The following is a 27,796-nucleotide window of genomic DNA, read 5'->3' as shown; positions in this document are numbered from 1 at the left end:
TCAAAGAGTTACACTTCTTATCATATAGGTTATTTGGTTAGAGTTACCCCCAAAATATTTTATGGCATTTGTGACTATTATAAAGGGTGACATTTCTCTGATTTCTTTCTCACCCTGTTTATCATCTGTATATAGGAAGGCTAATGACTTTTTTTTTTTTTAAAGTTAATCTTGTATCCTGCTACATTACTGAAGGTGTTTATCAGTTGGAAGAATTTCCTGGTAGAATTTTTGGGGTCACTTATATATACTATCATATCATCAGCAAATAGCAAAAGTTTGACTTCTTCCCTTCCAATTTGATCCCTTCCCTTCCCCTTGATCTCCTTTTGTTGTCATATTGCTCAGCTAGAACTTTGAGCGCAATACTGAATACATATGAAGAGAATCGACAGCCTTGTCTTGTTCCTGATTTTAATGGAATTTTCTCTCCTTTTAGTTTGATGTTGGCTGTTGTCTTGCTATATATTTCCTTTATTATGTTTCTCTCCATTTAGTTTGATGTTGGCTGTTGTCTTGCTATATATTTCCTTTATTATGTTTAGGTATGTTCATGTTATCCCTGTTCTCTACAAGACTTTTATCGTAAAGGGGTGTTGAATTTTGTCCAAGGCCTTTTCAGGATCTAATGAGATGATCATATTTTTTTTTTTCTTTCAGTTTGTTTATATGGTGGATTACATTGTTGGATTTTTGTATGTTGAACCATCCCTTCACCTCTAGGATGAAACCACTTGATCATGGGGGATGGTTTTTCTGATGTGTTCTTGGATTTGGTTTGCCAGTATTTTATTTGGGTATCAGGGTATTTAAGGTCTCATAAAAAGTTTGGTAATGTTCCTTCTGTTTCTATTGTGTGGAACAATTTGAGGAATATTGTTATTAGTTTTTCTTTGAAATTCTGGTAGAATTCTTCGATGAAACCATCTGGTCCTGAGCTTTTGGGAGAGGGGGTTGGGAAACCTTTTTATAACTATTTCTTTATGGGTTATAGGTCTATTTAGCTTGTTTATCTGGTCTTGATTTAATTTTGGTATGTGGTACTTATCCAGAAAATTGTTCATTTTCTTTAAGTTTTCCAATTTAGTGGAGTACAGGTTTTTGAAGAATCACCTGATGATTCTGCAGATTTCCTCAGTGCCTGTTATGTCCCCCTTTTCAGTTTTGATTTTAATAAGGACATTCTTTCTCTTCCTTTTGGTTAGCTTGCATAAAAGTTTGTCTATCTTGTTGATTTTTCTGGAAGAACCAACTCTTTGTCTCTTTAATTCTTTGTATTGTTTTCTTTGTTTCTATTTTGCTAATTTCAGCTCTCAATTTGATTACTCCCTGCTGTCTACTTCTGGATGAGTTTGCCTCTTTTTGTTCTAGAGCTTTCAGGTGTTCTGTTAATTTGATAACGAGGGACTTTTGCAGTTACTTTATGGCATTTAGTGCTATGAACTTACCCCTTAGCACTGCTTTCATTGTGTCTCATAAGTTTAGGTATGTTATACAGCCTTTTTCACTGATTTGAGGAAGTCTTTAATTTTAATTTCTTCCTTGACCCAGTGGTTGAGCATTGTTCAATTTCCATGAATTTGTTGCCTTTCTGAAATTAATGTTGTTGTTTAAGTCTAACTTAAAGCCATGAAAATCAATATGATGCAGGATTTTATTCCAATTTTTCTGTATTTAAGGTTTGCTTTTGTTATTGAGTATGTGGTTGATTTTAGAGAAGGTTCCATGGGGTGCTGAGAAGGTGTATTCTTTTGTGTTTGGGTGTAATGTACTACAAATGTCTTTGAAGCCCATTTGAGTCATAACATCTGCTAGTTAGTTCCTTTATTTCTCTGTTAAATTTCTGTTTAGTAGACCTGTCCAGTGGTGAGAACAGGGCATTTAAATCTCCCACTATGTGTGATTGATGTGTGATTTAAGCTTTAATAAGGTTTCTTTTACAAATGAGGGTGCCCTTGTAATTGGGGCACAGATGTTCAGATGGAGTTTTCCTGCAATGATTTATAAATGTCCTTCATTTATTTTGACTAATTTTAGTTTCAAGTCTATTTTGGTAGATATTAGCATAGCTACACCAACTTCTTAGGTCCATTTGATTGGGAAATCTTTTCCCAACCCTTTCCTCTAAGGTAATGTCTGTCTGTGAGGTTGAGGTGTGTTTTTCATATGCAGCACCAGGAGGGATTCTGTTTTCATATCCAACCTGGTAACCTGTGTGTCTTTATAGGCGAATTGAGTCCAATGATATTAAGGGGTATTAATGATCAATAATTGCTACTTCCTGTTATTTTTGTTAGTGGTGGTGCTATTGTGTGTTTCCCTTCTTTGGGATTTGCTGGTGTAGGATGATCTACTGCCTGTGTTTTTGTGGGTGCAACTAATCTCCTTAGGTTAGAGTTTGCCTTCTAATACTTTCTGTACGCCTGGATTTGTGGATAGGTAGTTTAAATCTGGTTTTGTCATGGAATATCTTGTTTTGTTTCTCTATGGTGATTAAAAGATTGGCTGGGTATAACAGTCTGGGCTGGCATCAATGGTCTCTTATTAGTCTCTGCAGAATGTCTGTCCAGGACCTTCTGACTTTCATTTTTTTCACTGAAGTCTGGTAAGATTCTGATAGGCATGCCTTTATATCTTACCTGGCCTTTTTTTTTCTTTGCAGCTCTTAATATTCTTTCTTAATCCTGTATGTTTAGTATTTTGATTATTACATGGTGAGGGAACTTGGTTTTTGGTCCAGTCTATTTGGTGTTCTGTAAGCTTCTTATATTTTCACAGGCATGTCCTTGTTTAGGTTGGGAAAGTTTTTCTGTGATTTTGTTGGATATATTTTTCTGTGCCTTCGAGCTGTATTTCTTTTCCTCCTATCCCTAGTATTCTTAGGTTTTGGTCTTTTCATGGTGGGCCAGATTTTCTGGATATTTTGTGTTAAGAATTTGCTGGATTTATCATTTTCTTTAACCAATTAATCTGTTTCCTCTATCTTACCTTCAATGACCGAGATTGTCTTCCATCTCTTGTATTCTATTGTTTTCATCTGTAGTTCCTGATCATTTACCCACATTTTCCATTGCCAGATTTCCCTTGGTTTGTGTTTTCTTTATTGCCTCTATTTCAATTTTCAAGTCTTAAACCACTTCCTTCATTTGCTTGATTGCTTTTTGTTGGGTTTTCTTTAAGAGATTTGTTGCATTCTTCCCAATTTTTTTTTTTTCTATCCATTTCTTTAAGAGAAATTTTCATTTCCTCTTGAAGGGCCTCAATCATCTTCATAAAGTTATTTTTAAGGTTGTTTGATTCTGCTTCATCTGTGTTGGGATGTGCAGGCCTTGTTGCTATAGAACCACTCGTTTCTGGAGATGTTGTATCGTTCTCTATGTTGTTGAGTGTGTTCTTATACTGTTGTCCACCCATCTCTTCCTCAATTGGTGCAGTGGAGCCTATGCTTCAGGAGGTCTCCCTTCCTCCAATTGGTGTAGTTGGTGACTGTGACTCTGGTGATTGACCCTCTAGGTGCTGGCGGGGCTGAGGTTCCAGTGGTTAGATAGTTTCTGGCTGTAGCTGTAGCCACAGCCTGCTACACTGGTGCTGACACTATTTTATTGCTAAAGCTGCATTTGCTGAACTTACCTCATTCCCATCACATTTGCTGTTTGGTGATAAAGTATGTGTAGTTTAGTGTCACTACTGAGTACTACTGTCAGATGCATTCTGACTAATTTCTGTGCCAACAGGCTAGAGAAACATGCTAACATACTGACTAATTCCTGTGCCAAAAGGCTAGAGAAACATGCTAAGTGTGTTTTAGCTCAGGCGAAGGACCTTTTAAAAATATGTGTCATCTACTGTGGTAAGAAAATACTTTGTGTCCACAGAAGGAGGAAAGCTGTGGATTCCTTCCATACTAATGTGGTTTGATCAAGCAAGACCCCCTGAAGCAGTGGCCAGATGATCCAATATCCAAACCAGCTGTGAGGATGCAGCCTCACAATCTACAACAGGCAGGATTTGTTCAGGTTTCTGGGTTTTTTTTTTTTTGTTGTTGTTTGTTTGTTTGTTTGTTTTTTTCAGAATCCCCTTGGGATTGACAGTGCCCCCAAACAGCACTGTCTGTTTGGATCCTGCTGTTTGGAGAGAACTATGCCCAAATTCCCAAATATTGTTTATAAATTTTGTTTTCTTTTAAATGCAGTTGGTTTAAATGGCTAATGATCACAATCACTCTCTTTCTAAAGAAAAAAGGGAATATGATATAGAAAGTGAATACTTTGCATAGGTATGGATTTTGGTTTACTGATAAAAATTCAAGGTCAATTTTGTTATATGTGTATTATTACTCTTGTTTGGATATTGTGATTATACAGCTCTTTTAAAAATATATAAATAATACAGATTATAGTCACCTATGATAGTCAAAACTTATAATCATGTTAGTTAGGTTTTTTCCTAGAGATATTATTTCAAATGAATTGGTATTCTTCAAAACCATATAAAATGGTGTATTAGGGTTTTTCATGACAGTGAGACACAACTGCTCTGGCAGCACCAATTACATCAGAGAGGAAGATGAGCATTGAAGAAACTCATTATGGGGTTTGCCTTCAATGTGCCAAAACTGGCCTATTGGCCAAGAAACTGCTCTTGTCTGGACTGCTTGACAGCATGCTGTCCAAACTGAATATGCAGGACCCACAAGAAAATGACTGCTGAACTTGCCAAAACAAGATGGGATAGTCCTTCAGGCTCCTGCTTCATGGAAGAGTCTGCCAGACACTCTGCAGGACACAGAAAAATGACTGACAAACTGCCAATACAGGTGGGACAGTTCAAAATTTCCTGCTTCACTGAGAACTCTGCCAGAAACTCTAGGCTGGTAGGCGGAAGATGGATGCCCCAATGTTACAGAAGAATGTGGGTGACTGTCTAGGCTGAGGTCTTTGATGGAGTTGAAGACAGACAGTTATGGTTTTCCTTAGTTATAGTAAAAGATAAGTTACATATAAAACTTTAGGCTCACAACAATAGGATAGATGACAGAATATTTTTTTTTAAATTTTGCTAAATGTTAATGAACTAAATTCGAATCTAAGAAAACATCAGAGAAATCATCCACCATGACCAAGTAGGCTTCATCCCAGAAGTGCAAGGATGGTTCAACATATGAAAATCTATCAATGTGATCCACCATATAAACAACTAAAAAAGAAAAACCACATTAGATGCTGAAAAAGCCTTTGACAAATCCAATACCCTTTTATGATAAAGGTTTTGGAGAGATCAGGGATAACAGAAATTACCTAAACATAATAAAAGCAATATACATTAACCAACAGCCAGTATCAAACTGAATGCAAAGAAGCTTAAGGCTATTCCCCTAAAATCAGGAACAAGACAAGGCTGCCCACTCTCTCCATACCTTTTGAATATTGTACTCGAAGTTCTAGCTAAAGCAATAAGACAACAAAAAGAGATCAAGGGGATAAAAATTGGAAAAGTTAAACTGTCACTATTTGCAGATGATATGGTAGTTAGTTTACATACATAACCTGAAAAATTCTACCAGGGGCTGAGAAATCAGAGAAACATCACCCTTTATAATAGCCACAAACAACATAAAGTATCTTGAGGTAATGCTTACCAAACAAGTGAAAGACCTATATAGTAAGAACTTTGTGTCTTTAAAGAAAGAAATTAAAGAAGATACTAGAAAATGGAAAGATCTCCCATGCTCTTGGATAAATAGGATAAACATAATAAAAATGGCAATCTTGCCAAAAGCAATCTACAGATTCAATGCAATTCCCATTAAAATCCCAGCACAATTCTTCACTGACCTTGAAAGGATAATAACCAACTTTATATGGAAAAACAAAAGACCCAGGATAGCCAAAACAACCCTGCACAATAAAGGAACTGAAGCAGGCATTACCATCCCCAACTTCAAGCTCTACTACAGAGCTATAGTCCCGAAAACAGCCTGGTATTGGCCCAAAAATAGACAGGTAGACCAATGGAATTGAATAGAAAATCCTGATATTAACCCACACACCTATGAACACCTGATTTTTGACAAAACAGCTAAAATTATACAATGGAAGGAGGAAAGTATTGTCAACCAACAAATGATGCTGGCACAACTGGACGATGGTTTGTAGAAGACTGCAGATAGACCCATGTCTATCGCCAGGCACAAAACTTAAGTCCAAATGGATCAAAGACCTCAACATAAATCCAGCCATACTGAACCTCTTAGAAGAGAAAGTGGGAGGTACCCTTGAACAAACTATTTCAGGAGCCCTCTTTCTGAACAGACACTGAGATCGACAATTAGTAAATGGAACCTCCTCAAACTGAGAAGCTTCTGTAAGGCAAAAGACACAGTCGACAAGACCAAATGCCAGCCCACACACTGGGAAAATATCTTTATCAACCCCACATCTGACAGAGGGCTGACCTCCAAAGTATACAAAGAACTCAAGACTAGTGTCAACAAAACACCAAATAACCCTATTAAAAAATGGGGTACAGAACTGAACAGAGAATTCTCAATAGAGGAATCCAAAATGGCTGAAAGACACTTAAAAAGTGCTCAACATCCTTAGCCATCAGGGAAATGCAAATCAAAACAACTTTGAGATACTATCTTACTCCTGTCAGAATGGCTAAAATGAGAAACTCCAATAGTAGCTTATGCTGGACAGGATGTGGAGAAAGGGGAACACTCCTCCACTGCTGGTGGGAGTGCAAATTTGTACAGCCATTTTGAATATCAGTATGGCAGTTCCTCAGGAAAATGGGAATCAGTTTACCACAGGATCCAGTAATTTTGCTCTTGGGCAAATACCCAAACGATCCACATCCATGCAACAAAGACATCTGTTCAACTATATTCATACCAGTATTATTTGTCATAGCAAGAACCTGGAAGCAACCTAGATGCCCCTCAACTGAAGAATGGATAAAGAAGATGTGGCACATTTACACAATAGAATACTACTCAGCAGAAAGAATCTTGAAATTCGCGGGCAAAAACTTGAAGAAATCATCCTGAGTGAGGTAACCCAGTCACAAAAAAGAGGAACATGGTATGTACTCACTCAAATATGGATTTTACACATAGAGCAAAGGATCACCAACCTATATATAATACACACCGCCAGAGAAACTAGGATATAAGGAGTAACCTAAGAGATTCATACAAGGTCCTTCACTGAAGGGGAAAGAAAGGGACAAGATCTCCTGAGCATATTGGGAGTTGGGGGAGCAGTGAGTGGAGAGGGAGTTAGGAGAAAGAAAAGGGGAGGAGAGGAGAACATGTGGGACCAGAAAGATTGAGTTCGGAGATGAATAGATGAGAGTGAAAAAAAGATACCATAATAGAGGGAGCTGTGTGGATAACAGTACTGGGATGAAATCCTAGGCAGCCTGGTTTATGCTGATATTCTACATGCTAAGTACAACTTCCAGGAATAACTCAGTAACTAAAGTTTTGAGCACAGTGTCAGTGGGCAGGAAACCACCTTAGAAGAACTGTCTCTGAAGGCCCTCTACAGAGACTTAAGAGAAGAGGGATCAACACAGCAGACATTTTACTATAAAAATGCCACTCAAGAAACAAATGCATGCCCAAGAAATGCCTTAAGGAAACACAAGAATTAATTCAGTGTATTTGAACTCAACCAGAGTATGAGTCCCTAATGTGGGGGCTCTGGACAACAAAGTAGCCAGACCTAGGATAGTAGATTCTTAGTATTATAAATTCTATGCATGAACTTTTCTTTTTAGAAAAAAATCAGTGCCAATAAATTATGAATGAAACAGATGTGAAAGGAAAAGGACCAAGAAGGCAGGGTACCTTGCCAGTGCCAAGTTACCCCATTCATCCTTAATAATCCTAGTTACAACATCAGCCTTTCCATTATAACAAAAAAAGGTTTATAAGATTTAGTAGCGGGCAAAAAAGAACAAGCTATGTTAAAACTGAACACACAAAAAAGGTAAACAATTGACAACTTATAAACAAATCAGTGTTTTAATCCCCACACTAAGATGGGAGGAACCTCCTTCACAAGGAGGGTAGGCAGCCCTGTCTGAAGCTGAAAGGCTGGATGCTCTTCCTTCCAGGAAGGATCAGGGTCAGATGTCTATTCCCTGGACCTTTATGCTGGCCATGTTCACTTGTGTGGTCAGAAAGAAAACCTACAGGCAAGAATTGGAGCAAAAGGCAGCTGTCACCTGGCACTGAGTCAATCCAAGTATCATGCAAAGAAACCGTCTCTATGCACCTGTTATGAAGCAGTTACTGATAGGTGTGGCAGTCACAGGTCACAGAGAGCCAATATACCAACCAAGGCCAATCCCATTCCCATATACAAGTGCAATAAAACAGGTAAAACCACAGTGTTATACTAAACAAAAGCAAAACTGTAAAATCTATACAGCAAAACAGCACTGCTAGGAGTGAGAAAAGACCCACATAACTGCCAAGCAATGTTCCCAGTTCCTCTCCAGATTAAACACTGTCCTAATGAAAACCCCAGCGGTCTACTGCCATGAAGAAAGTGATGTAACATCTGAGTGTAGGAACAAAACCTGTGGACTCTTTGACCTGACTCCAGACCCCACTATAAAGCAGCAGCAGGCAAGGGCTGACTGACACAAGATCAGACAGAAAGATAACGCCGAGCCTGGGGGTCAGCCTTTGATGGACAGCCATCTGCTTCTGAGGAAGGACTTGGAAGTCAGTGAACTGAGACAACAGGAATCCCCAGGAACAGGGAGACGCTTTCATCTCTTACCAAAATTAACCACAGGCCTAAAGCCTAAAAACTATGATGTGCCTGGAGTAAACCATGCTAAGTCAGATTAAAAAATGAAGACTCAAGATGAAAAATGGTATAGTGGACTCCATCAAAATTAAGCAAGTTTTCCAAAGACATCACAGAGAAAATACATAGTATAATACATTGCCTGACAAAAGACACATTGGAAAACAAATGATAATTCAATACAAAATGAAGAAAGTGCAAGACGATATATACTATGGAAAATATAGTAGATAAGAAGTCTATGGAAAGATACTTCATTGTGGTGAGGAGTAAAAGTACAGCCAGCACCAACCACTTTATACCTGTTATTCAGGACTACAACAACTAGCAATAGCATCTGCAAATATGGGCAGAAACTGGAATTCTCAGTCATGAACTTAAAATGCTGTATCTACCCTGAGAAACATTTCAGCAGTCTTAACATGCACTTAGTAAACAACCCAGAAACTCCACTACTAAATATTTTATGGCAAGAAATGAGTTCTGTCTAGACGAAGTTCTCTGTGCATGAGATGTCAGGACAGCTTTAGACATGATATCCCATTGCCAGTTAATGGATAAATGTATTGTGGTATTTTTACATATATATGTATGTGTGTGTGTGTGTATAGCCATGCAACACTATCCAGCAATAAAGAGGAAAGGATTACTGATGTGTTCAAAAAGATCAATCAATCAAAAAAACCATTCTGTTGAGCATGCCTCTATACTGGTGCAGAAACTGATATCAAATGTTCCAACTTTATAATCTTTACATTCTGGTTTCTCAACCATTAAAGTGCATGATAGACACAACAAAAGGTAGGAGATCTAGGCAGTCATCTCACATCTTGAGGACTGGGGAGATGATTCATTGGGTAAGGGAGCTACCACTAGTCCACACATTAAAGCCTGGTATGGCTATGCATGCCTGTAACTCCAGCACCAGAGTGAGAAACAGGTGGATTCCAGGAGATCACTGGCGGGCCAGCCTAGCCTAATTTGCAAGGTTCAAACTTCCAGTAAGAGAATGTGTCTGTGTCTTAAGGATAAGGCAGACAATGAAAGAGGAAGTTACCCAGTATCCTCCTCTGTATGTATGTGCACACACAGTCTTTACATTTGGTATCCACATAAATTTAAGTGAAATTTTTGTCTCTATTCTAAATTTGTGGTGTTTAGTTTATTTATTATAAAATATATAGTGTACAATTATTTACTTTGGATCTAATGTTTTTTTTTAAAGAAAAAAAAAAAACCTACTTATGAGAAACAAAATGGGATTTTGAACATAGCCCAAATTTGTATACACTTGTGCCAAGTGCCCCCTCATCCTCTATGTAGCATGTTACATACCCCGAGCCCGGCAATCATCACGCATACCTGATGCGATGACGGGGTCCTTCATAAGCTCTCTTGTTATTGGACAGATAAACTCATCGGGGATCCCGGAAGAGAGGGAGTCCTCCCTGGTCCTGAGTTCTTCGATGCTCCTCAGCACTTTGCTGCGCAGCCCTAGGGATTCTAAAAGGATGTGTGTTACATTCAGCTGCGAGTGAAAAAAATCTGTAAAATGAAGTACTACTAGGAAGTGAAATAAACTTTCAAAACTTAAGGGTGTGAGACAGATGGAGCATAAATAAAGCTGGAAAAGAAATTTGTATTATTTTTTTTCAACAATGTGTTAAATAGTCAGCCTTCTGTTACCAGACACAAATACTCAAGACAACCAAAAGGTGGAAGAGTTGACTTTGGTTTTGGTTCATGGATGAGTTGGCTCCACTGCCATTTTGGCCTGTCGAGAGGCAGAAGAGTGTAGTGGGAACACTCAGTGATGAAGCCACTTGTTTCCTGGTATCTCTAGGAGGGGAGGGGACCCAGTGTCTCTTCAGGGGGATACAATGACCTAATTTGATCCCTCTAAGTCTCAGCTCTTAAAGTTCTGTTGCTGTCATCTCCCTGCAGTAGCATAGGCTGGATGTTGAGACACATACATCCAAACCCTAGCAACCTGGAAAATGATATTTAAAAAAAAAAAAAATGCCTTGTTCTCAGAATGGAAAAAATCAAAAAGTGAAGCCTCTTGGGTGGGGGGGAAGCTTCTCATTCCTATTTATAAATGTATAATTATTTCAGTATATGAATTCTGACCTATAGTAGTTTCTTTGCACTTGCCATTCTAAATTTCTACCAGTCTATCACTTCTAAGCTCTGAGACCCACAGCACTACGCAGTATCCCAAAGGCCTGGCTATAAACAAGCCAGTGTGAGCGCACAACTCTAGTGACTGGACTCATGGCTTTTCTACTACTTTCCAAAATTGATTTTCTTGCTTTTTTATCATGCATACCTTACACTTAAAAATATGACGGTAATGTTCACAAATGCCTTAAAACATCTCAATATCAGGATGGATACTCCTTATGCAAATATACGACATAAGGAGTTATTTCTTAGGTGAACCCTGACTCTAACTCCTGGAGAGCTGGGAAACACCAGGTGAGGGACAAAGCTAGGGAACACACCCACAGTGGCTTGCTTTATTCAGACCCTTCTCAAGTACCTGGGATTTCAAGATAGATCTTACAATGAGGCTTTTCATTAACAACCTAGGAAGTGGCTTAAACATGCTGGTTAAAACACTAAATTTAAATATACTCAAGTATATTTAAAAGCCCTTTATCATCCTACATTTACAAAGGTCCTATGCCAAGAGGCTTAATGGTGTTCAGTCTCTTAGCAGGTGTGTCAAACATGGTGGACACACTGCTTTGGCCTGTCACATTCCAATACATCTTACAGTGCATAGCTACTTCCATATACTGGATGCTAAGAGAATCCAGATTTTAAACTGGCATTAGGAACCATGAAATCAAACTACAGTGACAAATAAATGCAGGCCAAACATTTCTGCATGTAAAATGCAAATGTCACATATCTGTTAACAGCTTGCCTTTTCTATCTTCAATCCCCACTCTAATTCTGCCTCAGCCCGATTTACTGTTTTACGGAAAGGGTGTGTTTCTTAAAATTCAAGACTAAAGAAAATCCTTTGTAGCTTAAAACAGTATTTGAAGATTAAAAGCTATCTCCTATAATGAAAATAAATAAAAACAGAACATTTCAACATACTTCAGAATGGCCTGGTATGTAGCCATCCTGCCTGTAATCTTAGCCTCTGAGAGGTGGAGGCACACAGTAGATCCTGACATAATACTAAAATAGCAGATATTTCAGAATGATGTGAAGGACCAGGTGCTCCAGTGAACTGTTTTCTAATTCTGTTCCTAAATTACTGAATTTGCCAATTTTCCAAACTGTAAAGCATAATATTCATATGTTGAATCCTATCACCATTGCTTCCAAGCCTTAGTCCAAGAGCAAGTATGAAACACAGTTACAAATAACATAGTGGTGTTAGAAGTAGGGCTTCAGACAAACAGGATCAGAACCCATATAAATAAGAGACTCCAGAGCGTGAACTCATTCATTCTAAGTGAAGGTACAGTAGGAAAGGCACTGTCCGTAAGCCAGAAGTTAAGGACAGGACACCAAACCTGCCAGTACCTTGATCTTGGACTTGGCAGAATGAAGAAATTAATTTAGCATTTATTAGCTTACCTAGTTTAGGGGATGTTGCCATAGCAATCCAGATACATTTACACAACAACCTAAGTCATCAAGGAAATGCAAATCAAAGCCTAAAGGAGAAACCACAACTACTGGATGGTGCTAATGACAAAAGCAAACAAGTGTTAGAGACACTAGCCTAGCTAGTTTGGTGGATGTTGCCATAGCAATCAAATTCGTTAAGGCAACAACCTAAATCATCAAGGAAATGTAAACCAAAGCCTAAAGGAGAAATCACAATTACTGGATGGTGCTAATGACAAATGCAAACAAGTATTAGAGACACTACCAGAAGCTAGAGCTTCTCTTTGTGGGGGTATGCAGAAGCCCTCCCCCATGTTAGCAGGACTGTATAATAGCAGCACTGCTTTGAGAAACAGCCCACCAACTCCAGGAATGTCATGCAGAGGACTTCCCTATGACCCACCAATTCTACTTTGAACAGATATACAAGAAAACTGAAAAGATGCTCACACAAAAGCTTGTATATGGTCACTCAGAAGATTATTCATTGTATCTAAAACATGGAACTCTTAAATTCCATCAAGTGATGATAAGCAAAAAGAAAAAGGTTAGATACAAAAGGCCACATATATTCAGTACTGGTATAAAATGACAATAATAGATACGTCTGTAGACAAAATACTAGTTCCACAAGCTGGAAAGTAATAAGGTATGGGACTTCTCTTAGCACTGATAAACATGTTCCAAAATTAAATAGTGGGTTGTACTACTATGAACATGAGAAGAACACACACACACCACTGACACATATAAACATCACTCTTAAAAGAGTCATTTTGACTGAGGAGATAGCTCAGTCAGGTGTCACACAAGCATGAGGACCTGAGTTCAATACCTAGAACAAATGTCAAAAAGCCAGGCATGGTAGCCCATGCTTGAAATAGGCTTTCTGGACAACTAGCCTCAGTCAACTGGTGAGTTCCAAGCTAATGTGAGAGCCTGTCACAAAAAACAGGGTGGCTGGCTCCTGGGCAACAACAGATATTGCTCTCTGCCCCACTCCATATGCATGCGCGCGCACGAGCGCGCGCGCACACACGCGCGCGCACACACACACACACACACACACACACACACACACACACACACACGGACTTAAGACATACAGACCAAAATATCATTTTGAAAAGTAAATTTTAAGGTATCTGAGCTATAATTAATTTTTTTTCTAATGTTACAATTACAAGCTAGGTTTAGTTACATGAAGAAATCCTTCTTCCCAAGGAGGAAAATGTCCTTTCTACAAAGGTCTAACCTGGGATACTGCTGAGCAAGAATAGTGGGCAGAGCCACAAACACAGCTAAGCTGAACAGCAGGGGAATCACTAATAATGGAAGACAGTCCATCCTTCACTGTGCTTACCAATTTTCAAATCACCAGCCAGACTTTCTTTTGTGAGATGCAATAGTTCTTTTCCATCAATGTTGTTCATCTGGAAAATACCGATAAGGTCTTCCAAACCTTGATCTCGAAGCCACGTAGAGACGTCCTCCTCTGACCAGTCTTCAATCAACTGCTTCAGCTGATCGTTCATGCTTCCTGCTTTAAAATGCACAGGCCATGTGAACAGCAGACCAAATGTTTCTTCTCTCCCACCTTTGACTGTTTCATTTCCTTTTAAGAAGTGTAGCAGGTAGTAACAGCAGTGACCTAATGCTACAGAAACACTATCCTTTAGGAATTTCTTTTTCATTGCAGAAGGACAATTGTTTGTGTAATGCTGGGAATCAAACCTTGTGCCTTGTGCGTGCTAGCCACACACTCTACCACTGACCTACACTTGTAGTCCAATCTTTCTTCACTCAATAATACTCCCACCCGTGAAGGGTCACTCTGCTAACTCTGTCACATGCAGTCATTTCTGACAGTGATAATGTTAAACTCCTAAGTTCCACACTTGTGTTCCTCGGTGAGGCTAAAGGGAGAGCCAACAAGATAAGGCTGTGGTTCCTATTCTGTACTCAGGCTACATGAACCTGAAAAACTCAGATCTAAACTCAGACGATAGAAAAACCCCAGGGCCATGATATCCATGAATGTGCTCACAAGCCTTTGCCAAAACTTACCTGTAGATTACTCTAACACTAGATTCTCCAAAATCAGTTTTAAGGTGTATTAAATTTGAGTTTGTACGATATACTGAAAAAAGACAAATGAATAGCATATCAAAGGATTTACTAAAGTTTAGGCTTAGGGGTGTAGCTCCGAGGTAGATTACTTGCCTAGCATGCACAAGGCCTCAGGTTCAATCCTCAGAACCACAAAAAAGAAGTACCCAAATGTCTGGTCAGTGCTGAGATGGTTAAGAATGCTTGGTGCTTAAGCTGGGGCTGTAGCTTACAGACATCACTTACCCACAGGACCGGAGGCCCTGGGTTTGCAGCACCACAGACCAAGGATGGGGTAAATCTCACTAACCTTGGCAAGGTGTTTCCAGGTCAAACTGCCAGATGTTCACTGTCTTGTCCATTGAACCAGTAGCAAGTAAAAGGGTGTTGGGTGCAAAGGCACAAGTTGTGACATACCTAGTTAATAAACACGGCCATTACACATTGTCTGGCTATAATGTTTTAATCATGTTAAAACAGTGAAATTAACTCAGACCTGGTATGCTGAGTCAATGTGTGAAGCACACTGTGAGTACCCTGAAAAATAACAGAGGAACTCCATTAGTCAGACAAGAGACAAGGCAGGGAGGAAGCATCACTTACAGGGCCCACAGGCCGAATGCAGTTAGTAACTAACTCACTGAGGCTCAGCGACAACAGGATAGCTGACACCCATAACTACTATTACAGCTTGTTCTACCTTGTCAGTCATCAGCATGGTGGTCTACTAACTACTTTCTTACGAAGTTTTCATACAGCGACCCCTGACATTTACCAGTCTGACCAATAGAACAGAAGCCAATTACATAACACATGAAGAAAGGTGTAGTCTTGCAGTGGTATCTGATTTGTATGTATTGCAGGATCAGTGCATGGAAGTTGCTGACACTCTGAGTACACTCAGGGGGCCAGTCAACGTACAGATACTGTCCTAGTTCGGTTTGCTACAGATGTGATAAAACACCATTTCCAAGAGCAACTTGGGGAGGGAACCGTTTATTCACTTACACTTTCAAATCACTATCTACAGGCCGTATGATGGCAGTATTTTCTCAATTGAGGTTGCTCTTCCCAGGTTAAACAGACAAGTGTATTTAGCAGGACTAGCACATGGTTTATACACAGAAGTTAATGTTATACCCATCTGTGAATAGAAACATCCCATAACAAGCTGGCAGGAAACACCACAGCTCTTTCTCATCTGGCTTGAGTGTTTGCCTCCCCCTACCCATTATACTGCTAGATCCTCCAATGACTTAACTTCTGTATAGGGAACTAATCACCTGTTGGACACCACACTCTAATGACTTATGCCTCCACCAAATGGCCACTATCACTGATGCCAACACACCGATTTTCTCTTGAAGATCATTCCCATCAACTGTATCTTTGTGAAATATAAAATTTCTGTTTTTATTTATACTCATACAATTCATCATTTACCCATAAACCTGCCCCAAACTCCTATTTTTCCAAGCCTGTGGTAACGTACTCTTTCTTCTGCTGGTCCCTAAATCCACCCTGTACTCTAGGAATCACATGTAGGCCACATTCAGCCACAGCCTGCTGCTACAGAAGGTGGGTATATGAATTTCTGAACACTGGTGCTCTCTGCCTGTGTTTCCCATGATTAGATTTAAAACCCCATCCATCATAAAGACATTATTGAAATATTTAAGGTTTTCCCAAGTATTTTACTATTTCAGCATTTAAGAATGCATGTTATATTCTTGGACACAATAAATAGATATACTAAAAGTAAATGGGGGTGGAAAGATGGCTCAGCCCTTAAGAGCACTGACTGCTCTTTCAGAGGTCCTGATTTCAGTACCCAGCACCCACACAGTGGCTCACATCTCCAGTTGCAGGGGACCTGACACCCTCGCACAGACATACATGCAGACAAAATACCGAGGCATATAAAATAAGAATAAATAAATTGAAAAATATGTTATATAACTAATTGTTTATATAAACAATTTATATAGTTCGCACACAAGATCTAAAGTACTTACCATATCATATACGATGACAGACTTATCCACTGACCTTAAAAAAAAAAAAAGCAAACAATAGGTGAAAAGTTCTATAAAAACCAAGTCCACCTTTTTGGAAAGGGTGGAAGATTGACAGGTGGAGAGGGCATCTGGGTGGGGCTCTTCTTATAGGAAAAAGAATTGTAATACAAAGAAAACTATGACACTGTAACAAAGCAAGAGTCTTTCTGCCACCATGATACACACTGCAAGGTCACTAAGACCAGGCAACCAAATATTAACAATTGGCACTGACCTCAGAATCTCTGTCATAGATTCAAAATAAGAATTATGCTAGACATAATATATAAGCTCACTTATTTGTCCTGAATTCTGTGAATTACAGGTTATCATCTCTGGAATATCTAAAATTCTTATGGAAAAGTCCATTATTCAAGCATCTTCAAAAAAAAAAACATGAAGGAGTGACATCAGCAACATGGCAGATGGAACTTCCCAGTTTCATAGCAAAATCAATGTGGACAAGTATCCAAAAAAAAAAAAAAACAAAAACAAAAACACAATACCTGCACAGGGGTTTCAGAACTGAGGTGTGCTGCTTACAGCACTATGAATGGACATTAGTACCACCTTAAACATTGAAGATGTCATAAAAGACAAATAAAAAATCCATCATCCAAAATACACACATATGCACGCACAGTCATGAGCATGTGCACACACATGCACACACACTTGTACGTGTACACACACATTCAAGTTTCTATAGGGAAGACAGCCAGTACCACGAGCAGCTGTAGAGTCCATTCATGCTAAGTTTATACTGAAAACAACCCTCCCACCTGGTCCTCATGACACTGTGTCTCAAACATACATATTCTTTGGATGTCAAGCCAACAACAGAATGATAAGGAAATTCCACTCTCAGAAACCACCGTCACATGCAATGTAACTTGAGAAGCAGGATCACAGTTAGTGACTTATGTGAGCACTGGAGTGGGACAACAGTCAGTGAAGGTGTAATGAGAATAAAGGAAAGACAAGGACTGAGACTTCAGCAATGTTGTCTTAAATCACCTTCTGCTGCTCATTATAGAGTAAGATGGGGTTGGCTGATTCATAACCATAAGACCCCAGCCTCTATCTATATACAAAATAAAATAGAAACAAGTGCGTAGGGAGAAAAGGAACATGCCTTTGGGGGAGTAGGATTCTTGGCCTCCTGGCTCTCTTTTCTACTTGGCAGACAGAAATAAGAGACAGAGTTTGGAGAAAGGCAATGGGCCATGTGGCTCAGCTCCTGCTGTATTTTTAGTTTTCCGATCTGCCTAATTATGTGTGGGAGTCGTGCTGTTCAAAAGCTGGAGAACAAGTTGAATGCACGGCATCTGTTTTTTTTGTTTTGTTTTTTTTTTTTTTTTTCCTCTCATTTTTCAACACAAGAAAATAGTTTTTTTTTTTTTCAACTCAAAACTCTTTATATATTTGTGAGCCTTTTAAAAATTGGCTTCTGAAGTGTGAGCCACGCAGTCCTGACTGGGCAGGTGGAAGCATGAGCTGGGTAGCACAGAGGTATCAACAGCAGCAGCGTATATACAGTATAACCTTCTTATAGTAAGAAGCTCCTCTGGCTGCTCTGTGTATGTAAAACCCAGCAGCATCAGCAGTCTCCAGAGCATCAGAACCACCTGCACCTCGAGGAGCCATCAACAGAGAAGGGGCCCTGCCCATTCCTGGAGAAGCAACCAACGGAGTCACAAGCCCCAACTAAGCCAACTGGAGAAAGAGGGGACCTATGAAGCACAGGCTCCACCTGTACCACCTGAAGGAAGAGATAGGTGGACAACAGTGTAAAAACACACTCAACATAAAGATCGATACAACACCTCCAACACCTCCAGAAACTAGTGGCTCTACAGCAGCAAGACCTGACAATCCCAAAGCAGATGAAGCAGAAAAAAATGACCATTAAAAAAAACTTTGTGGAGATGATTGAGACCCTTAAACAGGAAATGAAAAACTCCCTTAAAGAAATGGAGGAAAAGACCAAAAAAAAAAAAAAAAAAAAAAAATGGAAGAAATCAACAAATCCCTTAAAGACCACCAAGAAAAATCAACCACATGGCAATGGTTCAAGACTTAAAAACTGAAATAGAATCAATAAAGACAACACAAATCAAGGAAATTCTGGAAATGGATAGAAAACAGAATACAAGAGATGGAAGAGAGGATCTCAGGCATTGAAGACAAAATAGAGGTAATAGATTCATTGGTCAAAGAAAACGTTAAATCCAACAAGTTCTTAACACAAAATATCCAGGAAATCTGGGATACCATGAAAAGACCAAACCTAAGAATAATAGGGATACAAGTAGAAGAAATAAAGCTCAAACGCACATTCAACAAAACCATAGGAGAAAACTTTTCCAACCTAAAGAAAGTACAAGAGGCAAAGCCAAGTCCCCTTACCACATAACATACAGGATTTAGAAAGAATATTAAGAGCTGCAAAGGAATAAAGTAAATTAACATATAAAGGCAGACCTATCAGAATTATACCCAACTTCTCAATGAAAAAATGGAAGCCAGAAGGTCCTTGACATTCTGCAGAAGTAGCCCAGACTACTATACCCAGCAAAGCTTTCAATCACCATAGATGGAAAAAACAAGATATTTCATGCAGAACCAGATTTAAAAAATACTTATCTACAAATCCAGCCCTACAGAAAGTACTAGAAGAAAAACTCCAACCCTCCAAAAAAAGTTAGCTACACCCACAAAAACACTGGCAAAAGATAATCCCACACCAACAAATTCCAAAGAAGGGAAAAACACACATAATAGCACCAACAAAAATAACAGAAAGTAGCTATCACTGGTCATTAATATCCCTTAATATCAATGGACTCAATTCTCCTATTAAAAATAAACAGGCTAGTCTGGTGGTGGTGGTGCACGTAGGCTAATAGATTGGATACAAAAATAGAATCTACCCTCCTGCAGCATACATGAGACACACATCAACTTCAAAGACAGAGTAAAGGGTTGGAAAAAGATTCTCCAATCAAATGGACCTAAAAAACAAGTTGGTGTGGGTATCCTAATATCTAACAAAATACACTGCAAACTGAAAGTAATCAAAAGAGATGAAGAATATTTCATATTCGTTGAAGGAAAAATCTATCAAGATAAAGTCTCAATTCTGAACATCTATGCCCGAAATACAAGGAAGGGCACTTTTGTTTGTAAAAGAAACCTTATTAAAGCTTAAATCACACATTAAGCCACACACACTAATAGTGGGAGACTTAAATACTTCACTCTCACCACTGAACAGGTCTACCAAACACAAATTTAGCAGAGAAATAAAGGAACTAACAGATGTTATGACTCAAATGGGCTTAACAGACATCTATACAACATTCCACCCAAACACAAAAGAATATATCATCTTCTTAGCAACCCATGCACCCTTCTCTAAGATTGACCACATACTTGGTAACAAAGCAAACCTCAACAGATACAAACTAAGTGAAATAACCCCCTGCATCTTATCAGATCACAATGGCTTTAAGTTAGAGTCAACAACAACACTAAGTGCAGAAAGCCCACAAACTCAAGGAAATTAAGCAATGCTCAATTCAATCACCACTGGGTCAAGGAAGAAATAAAGAAATTAATTACTTCCTAAAAATTCAATGAAAATGGATGCATAACATACCCAAACTTATGCAGCACAATGAAAGCAGTGCTAAGAGGTAAGTTATTAACACTAAATGCCCACATAAAGAAACTGGAAAAATCCCACACTATTGAATTAACAGAACAACTGAAAACTCTAGAACAAAAAGAACCAAGCTCACTCAGGGGAAGTGGACAGCTGGAATAATCAAATTGAGGACTAAAATCAATAAAACAGAAACAAACAAACAAAAACTACAAAGAATCAATGAGACACAGAGTTGGTTCTTTCAACAAGATAGATAAGTCTTTATCCAAACTTACCAAGAGGAAAAGAGAGAGTATGCAAATTAACAAAATCAGAAATGAAAAAGAGGACATAACAATAGACATTGAGGAAATCTAGAGAATCATTAGGTCATACTTTAAAAACCTATACTCCACTAAATTGGAAAAAGGAAAAGGACAATTTTCTAGATAAGTACTACATATCAAAATTAAATCAAGACCAGATAAACAAATTAAGTAGACCTATAACCTATAAAGAAATAGAAGCAGTCATCAAAAGTCTCCCAACTAAAAAAAGCCCAGGGCCAGATTGTTTCAGAAAAGAATTCTACCAGAATTTCAAAAAAGAACTAAAATCAATATTCCTCAAATTGTTCCAGACAATAGAAACAGAAGGAACATTACCAAACTCTGTTTACGATGCTACAGTTACACTGATACCCAAACCACACAAAGACACAACTAAGAAAGAGAATTATAGACCAATGTCCCTCATGAACTTAGATGCAGAAATGCTCAATAAAATAATGGCAAATCAAATCCAAGAACACATCAGAAAAATCATCAACCATGATTAAGTGCCTCCATCCCAGAGTTGCACACACATTTGTCAATGTAATTCACTATATAAACAAACTGAAAGAAAAAAAGAAAAAACACATGATCATCTCATTAGATGCTGAAAAAGCCTTTAACAAAATCCAACACTCCTTCATGATAAAAAGATCTTGGAGAGATCAGGGATACAAGTAACATTCCTAAACATAATAACATAATAAAGGCAATATGCAGCAAGCCAACAGCCAGCATGAAACTAAAGGAGAGAAAAATCAAAGTAATTTCACTAAAATCAGGAACAATACAAGGCCGTCCACTCTCTACATATCTATTCAATATAGTACTCAAAGTCCGAGCTAGGCCAATATGACAACAAAAGGAGATCAAGGGGATACAAATTGGAAGGGAAGAAGTCAAACTTTCGCTATTTGCTGATGATATGATAGCATACACAAGTGACCCCAAAAATTCTGCCAGGGAACTCCTACATCTTATAAATACCTTCAGTAATATGGCAAGATACAAGATTAATACAAAAAAAAAAAAAAAAAAAAAAAACAGTAGAGCTCCTATATACAGATGATAAATGGTCTGAGAAAGAAATCAGAGAAACATCACCTTTCACAGTAGCCACAAACAATATAACTATGTTAGTGTAACTTTAACTTGTCTAACAAACCTGTATGAGAAGAATTTTAAGTTTTTGAAGAATGAAATTAAAGAAGATAATCAGAAAATAGAAAGATCTCCCATGCTCTTAGATAGGTAGGATTAACACGGTAAAAATGGCAATTTCCCCAAAAGTAATCTACAAATTCAATGCAATTCCCATCAAAATCCCAACACAGACTTCGAAAGAACAATACTCAACTTCATATGGAAAACAAAAAACCTATAATAACCCAAACAAACTTGTACAATAAAGGAACTTCAAGAGGAATCATCATTCCTGATTTCAAGCTATTATAGAACTATAGTAATGAAAGCAGCTTGGTATTGGCACAAGCTCCTGGAGTATAGTTGAAGAGAGGGAGGAGCGATAATATGATCAAAGGAGTCAAGATCATGATGGGGAAACCTGCAGAGACAGCTGACCCAAACTAGTTGGAGTTCACTGATCCTAGACTGGCAGCTGGGAACCTGCATAGGACTGAACAGATGACAGTGGAAACAGAAGGTATCCCTAATGAATTAATTGGCTTTTGGAGCCCATTTCCTATGGAGAGATACCTTGTTCAGCCTAGCCAGGGAGGGGCACTGGGACTGGTCCTGCTTCAACATGGTGATGGGACAGAATTCACTGATTTCCCTATGGGAGGCCTGACCCTCTCTGAGGAGCAGACGGGGGTGGAGGGTGAGATGAGGGGCAGATGGGAGAATCAGAAAGAGGGGAGGGAGGGGGAACTGGGATTAGTATATAAAATTAAATTAGTTTTTTATTTTTTTTTAAACTGGCTTCTGTGGAGTCCTAATTACTACGGAGAAAAGCAGTTCTATATTTGAATTATAAAGGTGGATTTTGTGATCAATAGAAACTTTTACAAACACTGCTCCTGACATCTGGTTAGATCAAGAGAACAGGGTGGAACAGAATGCAAGTTCTACAGACAGGCTAGAGGGAGTTACTACAGGGCAGACCAGAAGGGTGAAGGGAAAATGTCTCCATACTTTCCTAGAGGCCATCTGCTGGCCTCACAGCCCTGAAGGCAAACGAGCTTTGCAAAGCAGGCATGAATGCCCAAACGGCTCTGCAAAGCCGGGCACTGGGAAGGTCTGCCATGCTTGCTATTGTTTACTTTCAATCTTCATTTGAAAGTATGCAAATATGAGATAAGTTTATTACAACCGCCCCCTCAGTATCTGGGGGTGGGGGAATGATTCCAAGCAACCTCCAGGTTCCACACATAACAAAATCTGCATATGTTCAAGAAACTTATATAAAACGGTAACATATTTGCATCCTCCACACACCCTATATGTACTGTAACTCATCTCTGCATTGCTTTTATACACAACAGTGCAAGTGTTATATAAATACTTATACTGTATTATTTAGGGAATAGCAAGAAAGATGTTTGTACATGTTCTGTGCAGGTTCAATTTCTTCCCAGGTTCAAGTATTTTCCATCTGTAGTTGGTTGAATCTACACATGTATAAAACCCAGGAATACACATGATCACTATGCTGTTTTTAAATGAGGTTAAAAAAAAATACACAAAACTGTTTTTAGTTCCCAATTTTAATCCACATGTCCTATATCTAAATGTTTTAGGGCAAAAGAGTTTCAGATTCAGTTTGGAATAGTGTACAGACTACACAATCTTGAAACCCAAAGTACTCCAATTTGCAGCCCTGGAAGTTGTGCTGATGCTCATAAGGCTGCATTCCACATCGCAGGCTAGGAATTATCAAGTTGTATTTAAGTAGGGGTGGGTACAATGCCGCTACCCCATGAGCTCTTAGGAGGGCCTTCAACACTTTCTCTGAGAGTCCTCTCACGTTAGAACTGCTTCTAAAGTTGTAGTAGAGCTGGGACCATAGGCCAGTAGAAGAGTTCTTACCTAGCATACATGAAGCCTGGGTATGTTCTTAGAACACACAGAGGGAAGGAAAGTTAGTGGCTCTCCTGGGATACTTTAGTCTGATTACATCAAGGCATCTCCTACATCTGCATCTAGGATCTCTTGCTCCTTTCCAGAGTGACGTCATCAGTCACAGGACCCTGATTGCAGAAGGACTAGTGACACTATCATGTTCTTGAACCTCCACAACTGCGTTAAATAAATTGCTTCTCTTTTAATTTTTTAAAATTTGTTTTCATCATTGTGTGTGTGTGTCTGTATTTATGAATGCCACAAGGGAACGAGTGCCTGTGGAAACAAGGAGAGGTGGTCAGACCTCCTGGGGCTGCAGCTAAGATGGATATGAGCCCCTGATGTGGTGTGCAGTGGAGTGGAACTCAGGTTCTCTGGAAGAGCAGCAGGGGCTCTGCACAGCTAAGCCATCTCTCCAGCCCCATAGCTGCTTTTCTTTCTAAAGATACCTAGCCTCTAGTACTATACTGCAGTATGATGAAACAGACTAATCTGATACATTTTTATCTAGAAAAAATTTCTAGAAAATAAGGTTCCTACCTTTATATCCCTCATGTGTCTATAATTCTACTGCTTTTTAAATGTCATCCCATTCCCTGCATATACCTTCCAACCCAGGATCTACCTCTCATATAAGCCTACTGACTGATTCCTACTTCTCCTCCAGTAGTCTGTTTTAGGAACTAAATGCTTGTATTTCACCAAGTTATAATTTCAGTTCACTCACACACCTGTATATCCCAATGAACTAAAGCTATCCAGAAAACAACTGAATGATACCTAGAGCAGCAGCATACACCTAAAACATTCAAAATCATAACCTTATACTATGCTCACCACCTCAGAATGACAGACACAAGCTGACAGAAAACCACAGGGCTATGAAGACAACACATAGCAGCCACAGCACTGCCCTCATGATGTGGACGGAGGGGGAGCTAACAGGACCCCAGTGTCATTAGATAATCACCAGGACATCAACTACGAGAGCTGGGATTCGGAATCCCCCATGTCCTGTTCTTCTGTAAAACAGCCATTCAATACATACACAGGGTGTTGATAATGCATGCCTGTAATCGAGGCACTCAGGAGGCAGATCTCTGTGAGTTTGAAGCTAGCCTGGTCTAAAGAGTGAGTCTCAGGGCAGCTAGAGCTACAAAGAGAAACCCCGTCTCAAAAAAACAAAAACAAAAAACAAAGACAGCCATATATGTTCAATTTTGCACAATCACTCTGCTCATGAACCTATTCCTCAGACAAAAGAAGGAAACTCAATTCCAAGCTCTCCTTTGTAAATTCTGGGTCAAAAGATAATTTTTTTTTTCCCTCTGTAACCCCAGGCTGGCTTTGAACTCACAACCCTCCTATTGCAGGTTTCGCAGTGATGGAATTACAATCATGGTGCCACAGCGCCCAGCTCTGTATTTTTTTGATGATGAACAATATTCATCCTTTAATATGAACGAGACACACCTGAAATGGTGGCAAACATGACTATTTAGCTGACTGTTCATCAAAAAAACTGGAAGATCTGGGGGGAAAGAATCAACAGGTAGGGCCAGATATTTTAAGCAGAGCTTAGGAGCCCAAATACCTTGGCTTTAGTCTGAGTTGCTGTGATAAGCCTGCATGTGTGGTAGACATGTTTTAGAGGCACTGATGACAGAGCTAAGAACACAGATAAATAGCTCTGTGGTGGAGAGTGCGCTGAGTATGTGTGAGCCCTAAGTTCAATTCCTACTATCACCAAAAGGGAAACAAAAACCAAAACAAAAAAACAGCAGTGATGTATATTTAAACACACATATAGAATACATACACACACACACACACACACACACACACATATTTAAAAGGAGATAATTTGGTCATAGTAGCAAAAGCAAATTAAAGTAAAAGCATTAATTTTTTCCTATGCATTACAAACCTTCTAGAGGACTTTTACCTATAGAATCACTTGTGTAGAATCTATTCTTACAATGTATGTCATTCTGCTGGAATCTGTATATCTCTGATACACTTTCTATAGCTCAAATTGTGCCTTTTTATTGCTTATAATACAAGCATATATTTTTATTAAGAATTACATACATACATAAACACACACACACACACACACATATATATATGTATATATATATATATATATACACACATACATACACATGATATTTTTCATTTTCAACAGGGTATTTTTACTGTTGAAGCTTTCAGCTATTATATTTTAGTTCATAAACTCATAATCCAGAAAGGTACCATTTTTGTGTCATTAAAGTGGATCTGACTCTAAGCCCCATCCTGCTTGGCTGGAAAGAGAGCCAACCCACCATTTCAGCAGCGCTCATCACTTCCCTAGGGCCACAGAAGCTAAAGCTTCTAGCATGACCTGAGCTCCCTTAAAATTAGGACTTCTTTATTTTATTCATCTGATTCATCTGAGACAGGATCTCATACTGTGCACTATTTGGGCCTTAAAACTAGACAATCCTCCTGCTGCTGTCTCTCAAATGTGGGCTTGAGGGTGTGGACTATGCCACCCAGATAACGGGAGCCATGTTGAGGGGGATGGTGCTGTACTCCTTGTCCTGGAAGGTGGGATAGGAACCCAGTTTTTTCCCTACCAGCTTAAGGCTGATAGACCTCGGGTATCTGCATATTTTCTATCATTTGTCATTCTTTCCATACATTGTCATGCTGATGTGGGGAAGCAGAGACAGAGTTCTCTCCCCAGCTTTTTGCCCAAACTGTAAATAAATCTGTTTTTCCATTTTATGTATTTCAACTTAGAGGAAGGAGGGTTTGCTGGTTGAGATTACTGGTGCCTGTGGGAAAGCCTATAGCAGGAGGTGGAGGCTGCTCTTCATTCCGTAGTGGACAAAAGGCTGACAGAATGGGCTATAGGAAGAGGTCAGGGAGAGCATGACCCCCAAGAACTCACCCCTGTGACTTACTTCTTCTAACCAAGCCCCATCTCTCCCTTTTACCACCTCCCAGAAATACTGACATAGTATAAATCCACCATGTATAATCCACTGTTAGGTCAGAGCCTGTGTTCTGCCTCTGAAGACGATGAACCATCCTGACACACTTCGGGGTATGGGTTAGTAACACTGTGGGGCTTGGTTCTGCTTTCCCGCCTACTGCTGCTCCAGTCTGTTTGTTCTTTTTAGTTAAAGACACTGAATTTCCGCAAACATTTATTTATTTTGTGTGTGTGTGTGTGTGTGTGTGTGTAAGCACGCGCACGTGCACCACATGTATGTACCCAATATTTGGGAAGGAAAGAAAAGAGATAGATGCAGTAATCGGATCTCATGGAAACTGAAGAAGAGATTCTGACTCCTGTAAAGTTATGGAGTTGTAATACTGAGTATAGAACATAAGAGAATCTTGTGCCATTTCATATCAAAACAGATATTATAAACAGAGGTAAAAGGCTGAATTTTCTCAGAAGACTTCTCTGGACATAGTGCATACTAAAGTTCAAGAATATTTAGGCAGTAAGACAAGGCTTCCCCCACTCTAAAGAAACATCAATAGGAAAAACCAATGGCATACTGCTCAGTGGGAGAGTGCTTGTCTAGCATGGGGAAGGTTCTGAGTTTGATCCCTAGCATTGCCAAGAGAAGACAAAGTTAATGTCAAGTGAGGGCCAGAGAGATGGTACTCTGCTCTTTCAGAGGACTTGAGTTCAGCTTCCAGAACCCATACAGCCACATGTACACACCTTCCTACACTCACATGCACACCCCCATAAGTCATACTCATACATAGAATTATAAATAATAAATCTTAAAGTTAATGTCAAAGGAATATAGATCCCGTTCTTACGGAAGTATCTAAGAATTTCTTAAAAGTCTAAGCAACAAAGGGATCATATCTTTTGCTTTTGTTTGAAAATAGGTTAAGTTGTCAAGCTATAATAAAGATTTTATGAAAAAATATTATACAGCAACTGAATCAAGCATGTGTGCTCAAATCAAATTTCATAACATAAAGCTTTGAGAAGCAATGCTCCAACTGAGAACAGGAAATCATAAAACTTAAAAAAGCCTTAAAAAGCAGCCAACTAAAAACTACAGAACCACAATTTAAGCAAAATTAAAT

The 27,796-nt window shown here is 39.0% G+C and overlaps 1 protein-coding gene across 1 annotated transcript in view; it reads right to left on the bottom strand.

The window, feature by feature from the left end:
• Wdsub1 (WD repeat, sterile alpha motif and U-box domain containing 1) overlaps positions 1-27,796 on the bottom strand; it is a 41,077-nt gene that overhangs the window by 3,136 nt on the left and 10,145 nt on the right. Inside the window, exons 5-9 of the mRNA XM_051184634.1 lie at positions 16,586-16,619; positions 15,067-15,107; positions 14,881-14,987; positions 13,825-14,004; positions 10,191-10,331 (exon numbers count right to left, since the gene is read on the bottom strand). Coding sequence (XP_051040591.1) covers positions 10,191-10,331; positions 13,825-14,004; positions 14,881-14,987; positions 15,067-15,107; positions 16,586-16,619 — 503 coding nt within the window. The remainder of the gene's footprint in view (positions 1-10,190; positions 10,332-13,824; positions 14,005-14,880; positions 14,988-15,066; positions 15,108-16,585; positions 16,620-27,796) is intronic.

This window comes from Phodopus roborovskii, unplaced genomic scaffold (assembly GCF_943737965.1).
Source record: "Phodopus roborovskii unplaced genomic scaffold, PHOROB, whole genome shotgun sequence".
NCBI lineage: Eukaryota > Metazoa > Chordata > Mammalia > Rodentia > Cricetidae > Phodopus > Phodopus roborovskii.
The sequence above is the reverse complement of the archived record's forward strand: the minus strand, read 5'-3'. Positions and strand labels throughout refer to the sequence as shown.